A 17382-nucleotide genomic window follows, 5' to 3' on the forward strand; every position below is an offset into this window, starting at 1 on the left:
CTTTTTTGGTGCCACTTTATTTTTAAAATACTGAAAAAGAACTCTCTCTCTCTCCAGCTTAAAATGTACTACATACTTTCTTGTCCATTCTCCAGGGACATGATATTTGAAGTTGCTTTCTTCCTCTCCTGAAAGCATTCTCTAAGGAGGTAAAACAGTTGAACCTTCCTGTTCTTTTATCTTTCATTGATATCGAATAACTCTTGAGAGTTAACAAGGAGTTATGAATCATATATTTGTCTTAAATAAAAGTTAATATTTTTCATGTGTTGTCTTTAAACTCTCATAGAAATTATGAAATTAAAGAAAATCCTGCATCGCTTCACTAATTTACCTTCCAATTAAAGTGTCTTTGCTTAAATGAATTGTAGACATTAATTTTTGGCTTCTTGTTCTGGTTTTAGGTGATAATGCAGTCATTTTTATCTCCAATCCCTGTGATTTGAAAACATTTTAGCTTAAATGACAGATTTTGTTGATATAGGGAATTTTTATTAAAATTAATAGACTATGATCTGAGCTTTATGGAGCCTCTCCCCAAACCACAACTGAGATGAGATAAAAAGAAGCCATTGTGTAAGGATGTGGTAAATCCATCTGAAGTCCAATGAACGCCTTGGAGATGGCTTTGTTTTAGCAATCATAGAGACATCTTTCAAAAACTTCAGTTTGAATGTCTTCATTAAAAGTTTTCTGTCAACAAAAACAGTTAACAGCTAAACTTCACTCTGACAAGTAAAAGATTGAGGTTTGTAGTTGAACAACACCTACCCCTCAAAATAAGAATTGTAGAAGCAACATCTTTCTATCATAGCTTCAGATATTGGAGAATGTAGTACATCATCAGAGAGATCTAAAGACATTGAGATATGGCTCAAGGCCAACAAAGTTTATAATAAAATCTGACTTACCTTCTCAAAGACTGCATTACATTCTTTTACTCTATAAGCCTTTTCTTCTAAAAATTATATACATACATATAAATATATACATATATAATATACAATGGTAGGGAGTCTGAAACATTAATGAAATAATTGGCATAATATATTATAACAATATTTTTAATATAGTAAACCCATTATGATACCAGCACATTATGTAGACAATAATGAGCATTTAATTCTCTTGTTCTAATTCTATTGCAAGAGAAGATCTGCCTATGAATCATTAAAAATTGTAAAGAACGATGGATTTGACTATATGGGATCTAATTTTGGGAAGAAAATGTATCTGCATTTGTAAAATCCCCTTCAGAGCTGTAGCTCTGAATCCCATTACAGCCCACTGCATCCCTCATTCCTGCAGCTCTGGTGCCTAGCACAAAACAAACTAAGTTAAGTCGCTCTGGGGTGCCTTTGTGAGGCCACTCAGAGTAGGAATAAGGAAACAAAGGGCGTGATAGAGATGCAGAGGACATAAAGAAAACAAATAAGGCGTGAAAAGGGAGAGATAAAGGGGACAGGAAAGCTAACCTACCAGGCCAAACATCATAAAATCATAAATACATTTGTGAGCTGGTCGGCAATCACCCCCATCATCATCATCTCTTTGTTTGATCAATTCTGAATGAGTAGAGGTCTATCTACCCTTCTATAAAAGGGGTGATTAATAATCTTACAGACGCAACATCATTACAGATTCTTCGCCTTAGTGTGAGGGTCTTTTTTTTCTCATCACGAACTGTATTCTCTGACTTCATGTCAAAGTGTTTTCATATCCTTCTGTAAGCAGATTAAGAATTTGGGCTGTTCCATGAAGCCTTTCTAGCAGCAGCGGCCCAACAAGTCTGTCCTCGAAAGTGGCCTGAGCCAGGCAGGGAAGGTATAAATGAAGACCGAATGGTTTTGTTTAGTTTTGCTCTTTCTAGAAGACCCTAGACAGCCCTGCTTCTCCCCAGAGTGGAAGTAAAACCAGCCCTTCCTCCACATTTCAGATGCAATTTGCAGAGGGCCACCTGTTTCTGATGTTAACCTCCGTTCTGTGTTCACACTGACAGAGTGAATTCAGCAGGCAACAAGCTTGTTCACAAAGCAGTCCAATGGTCAGGACAGGGAATTTTTCAACCAGTTGGAAGGTTGCTTGCTAAGATGTTGCCAAAGCCCCTTGCAACGCTAACCACCCTCTAGCCTTCCTTCTTGTGGACGAGTAGCAAAGACATCTTACAGCATCTGCTAGCTTGTTCTGCAATGATTCCCAGTCCGCCCCTGAGGATCTGCCCCCGCCAGGTAAACCGAGTCTACTTGTACGTGGGTGTAGGGCCGCTGGCACCATTAGTTAGAGCTCTGTCAAAGGCCCTAACCCCCGGCACACCATGAAAACAAGTGCCACCTGGTTGAGTCCACAGCGGCGTTTTCAAAAAAGCACCACAAATCTAGGGGTTCCTCCTAGATTTGTTGTCAAATCACTTCATGATTCTTAGGCAGGCAGCGGATTCTACGCCTGGGAGAAGGGCTTGGGGGCCCCTGCCAGATTGTGCAAAAAATAACCCGGAGGAGGCGAGCAAAGTGCTCGGCAGGAGCCTGCGCGAGCGGCGGATACCCGCGGGCGGACGGTGGTCCCTCGGGGAGCACCTACGGGCTCGGTCCGCTCGGCCTCCGCACGCCCTGCGGCGGGAGCAGGCGACGGCGACTTTGGGAGTTCCTCTCTGCCTTGTATGGAGGGCTGCGCCCGGGCCGTCCCCGCCCGACTCTGACGCCCGGCCCTCCCGCTGCCCACCCACAGCCGCCTCCCCGAGACCCGCCCGGGGAAGGCAGCCGGGGCCCCGCTCCGGCCACCCCCATCCCCGCAGCCGCCGCGTCCCCGCGCCGCCCCCTCCGCCCCCGCCCCGCCCCCGCCCTCTCCTCGGCGACCGCGGATAAATCAGGGAGGCGAGCGCTGGGAGCCAGAGCGCGCGGGCGCCGGCAGGCTGGCCGAGCTCTGTATCCACAGTCGCCCTTGATGGCGGCGCAGGCGAGGCAGCCGTGGCACGGAGCGGCAGCCACGCGCTAGAGAGTCCGCCCGGCCCCGCCCGGCCGCCCGGCCGTGCCCAGCCCGCTTCTCCCCGCGCGCTCTCCCGCAGACGTCGGCGCCCCGGCTCCGTCCCTCAGCCGCCGCGTGCAGCTCCGCCGCCTCCGGGCCGGCAGGGAGGGCACTGATCTTCGATCGCGAAGATGGCTGCTGGTTGCCTGCTGGCCTTGACTCTGACACTTTTCCAATCGGGGCTGATCGGCCCCTCGAGCGAGGAGCCCTTCCCTTCGCCCGTCACGTAAGTCGGCGGGCCCGGGTGGGGCTGGAGGCGGGGGTCCCCGCTGGATGCCGGGCGGGCTGCCCGTGGGGGTGGGGAGCGCGGCTGGGAGCCTCGGAGGCTGGGCCGCCCGGGGATGCGCCGCTGGCCGCTGGAGTGAGCTGGGAACCGGTGTGCCGTGCCTCGTCCGGCCGCACCGTCCCAGGGAACGTCCGCTAGCCGTCGGCGGCGTCTCAGCCTGGTCTCCGAGGATGCTCCAAGCTGAAGACTGTAGCCGGACTTGGGGGAAAACTTTGTAGGCATACCCAGCTCCCACCAAACGCAGCCAGATGAAAAAGTTGGGTTTCCGTTAGGTATTTCAGAGTTAATTTCAGGCTGACCCCGGTAGCTTGTTCTTCTCCTGTACTTGGCCTCTAGGATGCTAATTGCTGTGCTGTCCAAACTCATTTAGATCCCAAATTACTAGGAGCGCCTGACAGCTTCCCTGGTTTCTAGCCAGCTCGCTCCCGGCAGCTGAGCGAGCTGTCCACCCCAGCGCTCACAGGTACAAGGGCCACCCAAGCCAACCTACCCAACCCTTTATTTGAAACATCTAAGTGCAGACAGACACGCGGTTCCTGTTCTTAGAATGAATAGAACCCCTATTCTTTGAGGGTGGGACTGTTCCCCAGTCTCCTGCAATTTTCCCTTATTTTTAACATTTCTAAAATAACTTTCAAAAAGAGAAAGAGAGAGAAAGAAACCGTTGCTATTCTAGAAATAGAGTGTTGAAAGGTAGCTGTAGTCACACGGCTGGAAGGGATGCATGCAAACCGTTCTCCGCTCTCTCGGGTGCAAGAAGGAATCCGAGTCAGTGGCACATATACGTATTTTTAAATGCGCTGAATAGCTAATCTGGCATTCTGGGAAAGCATTTATTTTGGTTCTTGAAGGTACTTTAAAGCTGCTCAGAGTAGGTAGTCTTAAGTGGGTGAGTCACTTTAATGCATTTTACATAACAAAAACAAAGCTCAAGGTAGCCTTCCTGGCTTTCCTGCTGCAGGGAATCACTTGCTGTCCTTTGTTGGCAGAGAGCTGAATCCTGGAGTTTTGGGGGTACACTAGAAGTGCATCCTTACTAGCTGGAACCCGATAGCTATTAAAGATTTGGCCTAGAACATTTATCACCTTAGTTGTCAGTGCAAGCATCTAGAGATGCATATTCCAGCCAGGAGAAAGGGGGTGTCTAATATTTATGGCATTGATTTACAGTAATGTTCTCTTTAGATAATCTTCCATAAAAATGATTGCATATCCTTTCTGTTATGAAGCGAAAGGGTAAAAGCCATCTGTAGAGCTTCGTTTAATTGGCAGAACGTTCCAACTGTTTAATTTTAAACACGAGAAGTCTAAGAATTCCCTTAAGATGCTACAAAATCATCCAGTCTTATTAAGAAATCGTACTTTCACTTATTTATATTTTAGTGCTTTTGAAGCTCGGCCTATTACATAAGAACTCGGGCGCCTCTCATGCATTTTGTGTCAAATAAGTTGTGGCTTTTAACAAGCCACATCTTTAACTTATTTGGAATGCACATTTTTGGTGTTGTTTTAAATTGATTTGCCAATATTGCTACTAATTGGGAAGAATTCTTCCTTCCATTAAGGACAACAAAACGCAAACAAACAGCACTCAGCATGTCATAATAAAATACTAATGTAGAAAATCCTTCTCATAAGAACATCTGCAATAAATGTTTTCCCAAAATTAAGTAACTCAATTTCCCCGGACGTGAAGGAGATTAAGTAGGCATTTAAGATAGGAACTGGGAAACCATGATTCCTTTTCTTTGAAAGGATTTGTGCTGTTTCAAACAATAGGAGTATGAAAATATTTTCATATTATGTGAAATGTTATTTTATGGACTAAGAGTGGACTTTGTAACCCAAGACAGTGTCTTTATGGTAGTATTAACAATATTTTAGAAACCTCCTTGCTTCTGCAATTACTTATTTGTAAAGTTAGTAATTCTATCTTTTGAGGAAGGGTAGTTGACATTTGTACTACATGTTAGATTTCAGAATAAGATCTGTGAAAAACTGTGGCATCAATCTCATAAAAAAAAAAAAAACAGTGCTATCTGCTTTGCTTGCATGAAAAGAATTAAATGCACTATTTATCAAGACAAAGCTCAGTTATCTGGGGAAAAAATCAAGTTTATAAGAACAGAACACAAAGACTGTAAAAATTATTAAAGGCCAATTATGATGCTTCTATTTATAAATTTCTCAGAAAACCATTAGGAAATTATTTGGTTTTGTTAGCAGTTTTATTTTTCAGCAAAAATAAAATAAAATGAAAAGTTGTCATCTTCAGTAGAGGAAGACCATATCATTAACACACTGTAGCATTAATTAGTTGCTAATTGGACTTAGACACGAATTGTAATTATAATTAAGAGGTTTTTTTCTTTAGTAATGTTTAACATGGAGGTCTTTAGTTTTGATACAATAAATAAACATATTACTCTAAATGATAGGTTTTCTGCCCTCTATTTTAAAGAACATCCTAATACAGTATATTCTTCCACAGCAAAATAATAAATCCATTCCAAAAATTAACAATCAAACAATGCATTTATTTTCAGACAAAAGAATTTGAATATCATTTTTATTTTTATGGGCTATATGTTTTTTGGGGGTATACTTTTGAAAGTAAGGTGTGAAAGAAATACATGATGTGCTAGCAAGCAAGTGCCTATTTTCGCATGCTGTAATGGAAAATACATCATCCTCACATTATAGTATACATATATTATAGTGGTATTTCAAAATATAATTCTCAAAAAGGGCAGCTTTCTTTCTGGAAATAATTCCTTGGCACTTATGTTAAAACATATCTATTAAAATTCAGGAACACATGGATGCTGATCAATATAGTAATGTTAATTTCAAATCTGTCCTTAATTTTAGAACCTGCTTATAGATCCACTTTTAAAGCATTATAGTTCAAATTAAACTTTTATCTCAGCCATATCAAAGTGGTACTCGGTGATGAAAGCCAATTACTATATGTGACTTGATTATATGATCTAAATATATAACTAAGGATTTCAGTTACTTTTAATAAATAAAGTGTTGCAAAAAAATCAGTAGTTTTTGAGTACTGAACACTTAAAGATACATATTTTTCTGTTGTTTATGTAGAAATATGGCTATGTCTGAATGGCATGATGTCGGAATGGGTATTTAGCTGTCCCGTGCATAAGAGTAAGGGGTGTAGCTATGCTTACATGAACTTTTTATTTATACTGTACATGGCATGAGGAAATGTGTCATATTAAAGAATACAAAATAAGATAGTATATATAGATTTCAAAGTGAATGACCCTTAAACACCCTTTTCTTGATTTCCAACTTTTCTTCACAAGCCCTAACATCCGTGAGAGCACTGATTACTCCACAGGTGTACGATTAGAATATGAAACAATAGGTGTAGCTCTCTGCGTAAGCAGTAGCATATTTAATTTGCTATTGTTTTATGTAGGCATAACAGTCACTATCTGCCTTGGCCTTTCAGCGAGCATTAGAAGAAACTGAACTGAAATCCAAAAATCATTGTAGAAAAATACATGCAGGAATATAAGCTTATGGGTTATAAAATGGATGTAAACAAGGATGTATTTTTCCTTTCTTCCAATGGATTTTTATGAATATTACTTTAATAAACACATGGGATACTAGAATATAAAGCAGGTAGTTCAGTTTTGAATCAGGTAAAAATCTCATCACGCCTCAGAGAAACCTAGATGTACACCTTTCTATTGTTTCTCTGATACTGAAATAAAACAATGTAGTATACGTTGGTCTTTTCCATTAAGATGCAAGGAAATAAAGTATTGTCTTTAAATTCATTATTTATTTTTAGAGCATAAATTCATGATGACAAGCTATGTAGAATTTTGAAAATATTAAATGTCTGTGCTCACAGCTTCCTGTCATTTAAATCATATGCTCTCCATAGCACTATTACATTAAATACTTATCCATTGCCCCTTTTCTTTGCCATATTTTTCAATACAAGTATGAATTCCTTGCCTCCCCGTCTTTCTCTTTGGTGAAGCTTTAACTTTGAGCTGGAGATTTAAGTGGGTGAGATGAAATATTTTTTGTGCCATTATGCAATTTTAAATCTCCTTTAGTGTCTTTTAGGTATAGACCTAGAAAGTTCTCACCTAAGCATATGTAGAATGTTTTAGAGAAATCAGAATTTGTTTCAGCTTCTAACATGTAATATTTTATTGTATAAAAATAGCAGCCTCCCATCAACTATGTTAAAAGGACTGTCTGAGGTAGTATGTCAGAGTATTCAAGCTGCTTCCTGTGGAGCATGCACTGGAAACTGCTGTTTCCCGTCTGTATGTCCTTAGAGTCTGCAGAGTACGCTGTGTGCTGCTGTGTCTGTGAGTGAGGCAACCCAACCTGTTTTCATGACTGCCTACAACGTTCTCAATCTCTCATGCAGTTGCGTTCCTAGACCCTTGCACTAGGCAGTGGTACCCAACCATGGGGCCTGTGCATGGTTTACCTTGGCTTACGCACACTAGACATGAAAACGGGAGCATCATACTCATTATAGAGTTGAAAGAAAATGTCAATTGATAAAGCAATTTATACTGAAAGGTAGGGAAGGCCACATTTACCTCCTCTTAAAAGCATGTAAAGATTTAATACATAATTAGATTATTTGTCTAGTGTATACAGTTATAGTGTTCTTTAATTATTAAATGATATTTTGTATGTTAAAATACATATGCATGAATATATATTCATGTATGTATGCATACATATATACTGGATGATTTGCTAGAATTTTTTTTTTTAAATTGCAATGTAAGCTAATTCACATGGTCCATACTGTATGATTTCTGTTAATCTCTTACCATCTTCAAGGTTTAAAATTCATTCTAAGCATTAGAGTGACATTGTATACAAGAAAATGACACTATTGCACTAAAAATATTGACCACTTCTTAAAAAGTTCTATATATAGTGGGCAGTTTTACCTTTTTATTTATGTATAGTATGCATCTGTGTTTGTAAGAGTTAAATATATTTGATGTTATGATATTTTAGAAGTGGAGACAATCCTGTGCTGGTTCAAAACATTATGTAAAATATGAACTTTTAGGCATTCCATGATAAGAGGCTTTCTTTTATAGTAATCTAGTACATAGGAACCAATATTATTAGTAATTAAAGCAATGAATCAAGATAGTGGCCATTTCTTTCATAAGTTTTAGCATTTATTTGTACAGATTCTAATAATCTTGTGAACAAGAAAAACATTGGCCTTGTGGCCTGAACAAACTGGTATATATATATATATATATATATATATATATATATTCCTGATTCTGAATTATTGAGACTTACATGTATGATATAAATTACATATGGACATATATTGTGTATTAAATATCATTATTTGAAGACATTCTCTTTGAATATGAATGTGGAATATTTCAGGCTAAATGTTATTTTAACATATGCTCCTGCTGATTTTTTTAAAGCCATATGCTCAGTGAATTAAAAAAATTAGGATGCATTTAAAATTCAGTATTGTGGATGCAAGGACAATTTAAATTAGAAATGATGGCATAGAAAATGATGGCCTTTCCCATTGAAAACACATCAGTTTGAGGCTAATCTCACTGTCTAAGTTATGTTTCCTGGGCAATTAAAATTTCACTGTGGTTCTCTCCTAGTGTCCCATGAAAAATGATCCTAGCAATTTTGTTTCAATATTATGTGTTATTTCTTTTCTTTCCTGTATGTTTGCATACACTGAATACTAATCATAATTTATTGTGTGCGTGGGCATCCAGTCAAATAAAATAATTTTGTCCCCTCTCTGGGCTGTTCATAACCAGCTCTTAAGTTCCTGTCTTTCTCAATCGAATCTCTGTTCAGGGTTTGCAGGGACTTCTTCCTACCCTGTAAGGGAAATTTGTGAGGGATTGTGACACACAGATAAGTCTGTGGCACATAATTGACACTTCTATCAAAAATATCAGACAGTCTAGACAATTGTTCCTTTTGACATTTGCCCACATAGTGTGGGGATAATTAGAGGAACAAACGGGGAAAGAGCTAATAAAATTGTCCTTTTGTAAGGTGCTTACTGGCTGACCATATAAGGGATGGCTGGACAATGACTCCTTATCCTGAGAGTTAAAAGAGGTATAGCTCAATAAAACGAATGAGGTCAGACACACTGGGAAAATCTCTTGTTTTTAAAACGGTGATCAACAGGCCTTGTGATAAAAGAACCTTGAGGAGTGAAGTTGAAAGTGGGGCAGAGAAAGGAGCCCTCAGATTTATGAGTTACAAAACTGCAGACGCTAGAAGGAGCCGCTAGTTATTTTCACTGGATTGTCATCTCCGGCGCATTTCAAATGTGGTCTTTCTTAGACTTGAAATACCACTCACGAAGCATGAGATTCATTTTTAGAGACCTAAATATTCAGATATGGAAATTCAGTGTAAGGAATACAGACATTAAAAAGTGTCTAGATCTTAAAAAAAAAAAAAAAACATAAAAATACTTAGAAATTCGTATGTTTTCATAAACCTCTAGGGAAAGGGTTTCTTGGATAAGAAATGCTAGCATGATATTTCATTAAAACTTCAAGAGTTAATTATCAAACAAGAGGCTCTCTAACAAAATTTCTTCCATGAGATTAAAAGAAGCAAAGTAACCTGTAGATGGTAGGCCTTCTAGGAGTGCACTCAAGACTATTTGGGCCAATAAGTAAATAGTTTATTTCATTTTTAGAAATAGTTTTAATTTATACTTTCCTCTTTAATGTTTTCTGCTTCAAATGTTTTAACCTCAAATATAATTTAATCCAACAATTAATGCAGTTATTATTCAGTGCCAATCATGTACCTTGCTGAGGTACATCCGAAGAGTACAAATGGAGGTAGGCTGTCCCAATGAATAACAATCACAGTTCCAACTTAACACAGGAGAGAGTGATAGCGAGGTGCATGAAAACATGACTGAGCCAAAGATAGAATGCATATCGAAAACCCACGATCTAATGAAACAGGATCTGCTGGGTTTTAGTCATGGCTAGGCAAGAAAAGATGCCAGTGGAATAGTCGCTGTTGGAGATCAAAAAGGAGGAGAAGCAAGTTCTGTAGCAGGTAGATCATGTTTCATGGTTCCGAGGAGGAATGAACACTCGGCAAGCGTTGAAGGTGAGCTGACAGGTATCCTGCCTGTAAGATACTGAGTCGTCCTGTTTTGCAGGTATCTATTGGTCCTCAGCACTCTCTGTGTAGTTTTGAAAGCTGTTTCAGAACAGCTTCTAAAACCAGAAGAAAGGTTCACTTGTTTATTTAGTTAAGAATAATTGGTACCCACCATGGAAATTCTCAGGAGAGGTTTGGTGCATTGTTTCATTTGCAGAGAGGCCAAGCAGTGTGTGGGGTGGGGTGGGGTCCCATTAAGGATGTCACCAAGTTTGTGATATAAATGAACAGTTCAGTAGTTCTGGAGACAGAACATGGTTCCTGCACTTTGGGAATTTGGAGACAGCAAGGGCAGAGCGCTCTTTCTAGGAATTTGGGAATGTGAAGGAAATGAGAAACCTAGAATAAATTCAGAATAAGAAGGGTGGATGTGGAGGATTTGGAATTCATAAGTCTTAAGGCCACGGATTATATTAGATCATTTGGAATTAAAAAATTTTACAGGAAATCAGTCATAGGACTATCTTAAATCAAAAGTTGGTAAATGTTTTCAGACAGTGGTGGGATGATATGATTCAGTCATGTAAGCTGAAGTCAAAGAAATGCTAGCAGATATGGGATAGGGGAGTCTGCCTTCAACATCACCATTCAGGTCTGCCTGGCATCTCTGTTTTCCCTCCTTTTTATTCTTCCCTGCAGACTGTCTTTATTTGCTTCCTGGTAGTCCTGGTATTTCATGATTGCAAGGGGTCATGCTTTCTTGACTAACTCATAGGAAGTCCAGAGTCTTACCAAAATGTATTCCCTAGAGGAAAAAATGGCTGGATAAGCCAAAGGGGATCTGATAGCTGCCCATGTCTCAGTCAGTTGTGAGAAGGAGGTGGGATTTGGTAAAGGGACAGATCCTGATTAAATGAGCTTCCTTCCCTTCATTTTTTCCCCATGCCGGGTCTGTTCTCATTAACAGGTCCTTCATTGTGGAGGACCAGTGGCTATTACCATTGGTAGTAAAAGAAGCACTTTTCAGAAAAGACTGCATGTGCTGAGAACAGATATATAGGAAGAGAAATAAGCATTACTGGAGGGGTGGCTTGTGTGTATCAGAGGAAGCAGGCCAAATGGCAGAGAAAAGAGTCCCATTAGAGAGGTCATGACTGATGGAGATGAGCGTACTGATCGAGGCAGCTGAAGAAGGAATCAAGATGAGAAGCAATGTCTCAGGAAGTAACTTCTGAGACCTGAATCAGCCTTTAGAATTAAAGCAGATCACTGAAGTATAGGGTAGATACAAACTTAATTTATCAGAGGTATTTTAAGTGTTCCAAATCACACCTTCCATTCGGCAGAATAAATTGACATGATTTGCTACATGGTACACTCACGTCAGTGATATTCATGCTCTGAGGTACCTAGCCTAAAGCACTTACTATTGTTCTTGGTGGAGACAGGATTCCAGCTTCCAATTTTATTCCCTTTGCACTTGACTTTGTTATATTTCCTGCACTTCTTTCTTGGGAGAGATTATCTTTTTGACTGTGATTTTCAGCGATGTCATTAAATCTAATAAGTGTTTGTGCTTGTGTAGTGATTGCAATAAGGATGGCCACCCTAGGCTCATATGTTTGAATGCTTAGTCACCAGGGAGTGCCATTATTTAAAAGGATTAGAAGGGTTTGGAGGTTTGGCCTTGTTGGAGGGTGTGGCCTTGTTGGAGGAAGTGTGTCCCTGGGGTTGGGCTTTGAGATTTCAGAAACCCAAGCCAGGCCCAGTATCTCCCTCTTCCTCCTGCCTATGGATCCAGATGTAGCTTTCAGCTACTGCTCCAGTACCTGTCTGCACGCTGCCATGCTCTCTCTACCATAATGATAATGAGCTGTAAGCACGCTTTCATATTTGAAACTGTAAGCAAGCCCCAATGAAATGCTTTCTTTTTATAAGAGTTGTTGTGGTCACAGCAATAGAACAGTGACTAAGACATGCTTGTGATTTAAGGATGAACATTACTGAACAGATACAAAAACATAGTTCTTGGCAATTCAACATTTTTGTTTATAATTTTTTTAGGCAAGTGTTGGTGGTTTGCTCCCCTGTTCTACTGTTTATAATCATCCTCTCCATGTTCAATATTTAGTAGTTTGCATGGATACAGACACTTATGGGAAAAGCCCGAGATGATAAATTTGATAAACTAATACATCACCTACAGATAAGATATTCCACCTAAGCTTGTCCTTGTTCATCCCTTTTGTAAGCATCTCAGGTCTCCCAAAGGTTTTGAAATTATAGCTAGCCGCCTTACAGCAGTTCCCCGACTTCCAAGTTGAGTGAATGAATGGTTAGGATCGAAGCTGCCAACAATTTCCAGCATTAATCTTGATCACGTTGGTCCCATTACAGTTTGGAAAAACCACCCTTGTGGTTTGTGGCAAGAGGCGAAAAGACTTAAGGGCTATTATTTCCCTTTTGTGATTTTACTGTTCCTCCCCCCCCCCTTTTAAAAATTCCTTTCCCATGGGTATTTATGGTTTGAGCTATTCACTTTTTCTCTTTGTTCTCATTCCCTTTTTCACTTCTCACTTTTTCTGTCTGTCTGTCTGTCTGTCTGTCTGACTTTCTATTTGAGACAAGGCATTACCATGTAGCTCATGTTGGTCTTGAATTCATCATTCTCTTGTGTCAGCCCCGTGAGTCCTGAGACTCTGACATTAACACTTCCGGCCTTATCTGAGGTAGTTTGGATTCTGTATTGGCTGTGAACACTACTGATGGATGTACACTGACAGATAACATATTCCAGCCAGGGATATCCTTGATCACCCCTCTTGGAGGCATCTCCCGTCTCCTGGTGGTCTTGGAATTACTTCTTATATGATATCTGAGTTCTTTCTCAGTTCTGGCACTATGGAATCACTCACAGTGGAACATGGAAATGTTTTCAAGTCCATCCCAGCTTCAAACTAGGCCTTTAGGTGAGTCTTACCGTCTCGCCTCATGCAGGGATGAGCTGCTTCTTTGAATTTTGTTCTGAGCTCAAATTGAATACTGGGCAGATTGATTCTAGAGTTTCACTTTGACCTGTTCCTCTGTGGCCGCTCACAAGTACCTTGAGGTGTGAGCATCCATTATCCCACTGACTCTCTCAGCAATGAAAATTGAGAGGTAAACAGAGTCGATATAAAGGAGAAGAGAACTAAGTCTCGGCTTCTGTCTGAAGAACAAATATAATGTTCTTGTAGCACTGTGCCACCGTCGGGATCAACTAAGTGTGCTTGGCGGAGCCTAGAGTCCTTTTTAATGGTCAAAGTTTACTATTTGCCCTTTGCTTACTTTTTCTGTCTTTAAGAGACCATGAATAAATAATAATGGCTAAAGGAGCAAAATTATCGTGCATTTGAACCATGAGAGACACAAAGGAATGGAAACAACAAAGGCTTCCAACAGCCTTAAAACTCTCTTTTGAATCATAAAAGGGAGACCTCGGTAAAAAATGCCCTACAATGTGGGTAGAGCAAAGCTGAGGTACTGCATCCCTAGGTTAAGGATAGAACTGAGGTCCTGAACAGACCAAGAAGAAGAAGGCCCAGCCACAGAGCCTTCAGGGTGTTTCCCTTTGGCATTAAAGCTGGCACCTGTTGTCTGAGCAGAGAGCTTCAGGAGAAGGTTTAAAAGTCAGAACTTGGCTACTAATCACCTCTTTTTTTTTTTTTTTTTTTTTTTAAATCAAAGACGTGAGTTTTTAGCTGCAAACATTTTCGAAATTTAAGAAAGCAGGGCCATTCTTGATGTTCTTAGAAACAGTTCCAGACAGTCCTACAAACTGAATGAGACTTCAGTCATCAGCAAGGGAGTCCACAAAGGTCTGCCCGTAGGAAACTTCAAAAGGTCTTTGTTGAGTCAACTCACCTTACCTCCGTTCATGAAACTCCACCCAACCCTTTTTTCAGCCTTTCACAATTACTACACTACCTGGAAAAGAAACCCTCAGAATTTCTGCCGTAACTTTTGAATTGGTTCAATAGCAAAGAGATGTTTTACATTAAGCTGTGCATGAATTCCTCGCCAGTGTCCACCATTCCATGATAATACAGAAGCAGCAAGTTTGCAAGTGCCACACAACCTCCCTTTTCGTGGCAGTCATTTTGATGTTTGCCACGGAAAGCGATGTGCCAAATTCTTATGATGTTTGTTACTTTAAAAATACCAACCCTTCTTTGCCATGACATCATATTAGAACTGACTTAAATTTGCATCTGTAAAAATGTTAGGAGACTTGAACAAATGGGCCATGTGTAGCCGCAGGGGGGTGAGGCACCATAAAGGGTGTGCGGACTGTGGTAAAGCCAACTTTGTGCCTGCTTGGTTCTTTCTCCAAGCACCCGATTTTCCCCTTAAAATAGCTGGAGGAATTGGAATTAATTTTCATGAAGCAAAATTGTATTGTATTGTGTGTGTGTGTGTGTGTGTGTGTGTGAATGTGTGTAGTCTGGTTCCCAGGAGATTAATACATGGCTATAAAGGTCTACTGGTAATTGTTTGAAATGTGTAGTAATTCTCAATGGTAATAAATAAACATGGGGGAATGGTAACTCATCACAGAGTAAACCATGCATTATAATTAGATGAGATCATTCATTCTTTAAATTATCAAATGTGACACAGCCTGTCTGTGTGATATCTCAAAGCCAGCTGAGTCCTTGGCTGGAAATGACTGACAGCAGGGGCCATCTTAGGCTTGAAATCCTCCAACTATGTCCTGCTCCTTTTTGTTGTTTGCTTTTGATTGTTTGTTTCTTTTGTTTTTTGTTAGTTTGTTTCCCAGATGTGAAATAGGTTTTCCCCTGGACTCAAATTTTAAGTTTCACAGAGGGATTTTAAAACCTGGCTTAAATAGGCAGTTTAGGGGTTATTTTATTTTTCTCCTTGTGTTTACTTTGCTCCCCTAACAGAAGTGTGGATACATATCTGCTAACATATATATATATATATATATATATATATATATATATATATATTATCACATATATATGTTACCTATTCAAATATAACACGTACACTTCCATATGAGTGAAATTTACATAAAATTTGAATGTTAATTCTGACATATACATATTGAATAAACACTGAGAAGAGAGAATAAAACCTTAAAAATGCTTTCTAGCAGGCAGACTAAGGACCAGAAAATTTATTAGAAATAGCCAAGGTATCAAAATATGTACGGATGTCCTGTGTGGTTGCTGGTCATAGTTTTCATTTTTTACCTGCCTGAGCCCCGTGTGAATGAGCCTCCTGTCTCATATCATTCACACAACATAGTGATTCTATAGTGAAACATTTGCTTCCACGATTTGCAGTTGAGTTGGTAGACATTTAAGTAACAAGAGAACCATGCTGGCCTACTTAAGTGCTGAGGATACAGCTTGGAAGAGTTAAGTTTCAGTTAGGTTAAGTACTTTTTCGGATTTAGAGTCTGCAGTTTGGGACTGTTAATTTTCTTGAATTTCATCCATATACCTTCTAAAGGGGGTCATATTCGGTGCCTTTCATTAGAAACTACAGTGCTTAAATGAGATGCCACTGAGCACTTGTATACACATATTTCAACGGACTTACGAGCAAAGAATTGAACCTCAGCTAATCTTCCTTCATCCTAGTGTGGGGATGTGGCCTACAGGTTCTTCCTGCAGTGTTTATCTGTGGCTGGAGGGAGGCCTCTTTGGAGATTACTGAAGACCATTTTCCCCTAATAATCTCTTACACTTTTCCATTGAAAACACTGGAGGACTCTAAATCTTCCCTGGAAGGGGCATAAGAATGGGATCAAGTCCTAAAAATGCGACATACTCGCTAGCCCCTGCTTGCATTTCCTGAGGTCTGCTTACAGTTTCCAACCTCCCTGCCATGGCTTTAGTGTGAAGCTGAGCTGCCCATCACTAGAATGCATGGTGAGCCAGCTCCAATGGTTCCCTGGTCTCCACAACGTCTTCATTCAGAAGAGTCAGAAGAGATGTCTGCAAAGGCTTACAGATCTCACAGGCTGTGGACCCGCGCTGAGGAACAGCAGAGCTTCCTCTAGCTTGAGTTGACTTCTGCGTATCCACTTAGAGTCTTAAAAGCTGAGCTAAGAAGGTGTGGCATTGTGCCATTTCTAACTAGGTTTCCTTGTCAGAACCATAGAGCGTAGGATTGAAGTGACTTGTTTTTTTCCCTTTCTCCTGCATTGTGTACCATGTAGAGGCAAAGAGAAACAAATGCCTTACACACTTGATGGCTTTGTAGGGAGCAGAATATTTTCAGGAAGTGAGCTTTAGAAAACTGAACATCTATATGCAGAAAACAAAATATGACCCTTACCTCACACCGTTTATACAACTTAATTCATGATATGTCGAAGTCTTAAGTGTTAGGCCTCAAACCTGATTTTTTTTAAACTTTCCATTGTTAGGTTAATGATATAAATATACTTCAAAATTGAAATGTTGTGTGTATTAATGCCAATTATATAAATATACTTAAACCTGGAACATGGATAATTTTGAAGATTTGGGACTAATTTTTGACAGAATCCGTCTGACTGGTTACATGGTTAGGTTCAAAATTCAGCTCTGTAATTTGTTCACTTGGTAACATGAGGATGTTTCTCTTCCCACGGTTGAAACTCCCTGCAGTTTCCCCCAGACAGAAGTGTTGACTTACACATGTAGAAAGCACCAAGGAGGTATAATTTGCTTGGAAACATTAAAGCTTCCTGGTGTCTGGTGACTTAGATCCTCTTGTAGGGCAAGGATGCCTGCCTTTACTTCCTTTTAACTTTGGATTGCTCATTGCTTCTAACCTCCATCCCAGTTCTTACGCAATTCCCATTCTTTGTTCTCCATATCTTGGATTGTGCATGTGTATGTGTGTGTGTGTGTGTGTGT

The 17382-nt window shown here is 40.1% G+C and overlaps 1 protein-coding gene across 5 annotated transcripts in view; it reads left to right on the forward strand.

Moving 5' to 3' along the window:
* Positions 1-2843: 2843 nt before the first annotated feature.
* Positions 2844-17382, forward strand: part of Cacna2d1 (calcium voltage-gated channel auxiliary subunit alpha2delta 1) — a 426913-nt gene continuing 412374 nt past the window's right edge. For 4 of the 5 annotated variants that reach the window (XM_021190608.2, XM_021190611.2, XM_021190609.2 and 1 more), the window contains exon 1: positions 2844-3247. In XM_021190608.2, the coding sequence (XP_021046267.1) occupies positions 3153-3247 (95 nt within the window). In that variant the 5' untranslated portion in view covers positions 2844-3152. The remainder of the gene's footprint in view (positions 3248-17382) is intronic. The other variant, XM_029534913.1, reaches the window with a different exon arrangement.

This window comes from Mus pahari, chromosome 2, assembly GCF_900095145.1.
Source record: "Mus pahari chromosome 2, PAHARI_EIJ_v1.1, whole genome shotgun sequence".
In the NCBI taxonomy this organism is placed as follows: Eukaryota; Metazoa; Chordata; class Mammalia; order Rodentia; family Muridae; genus Mus; species Mus pahari.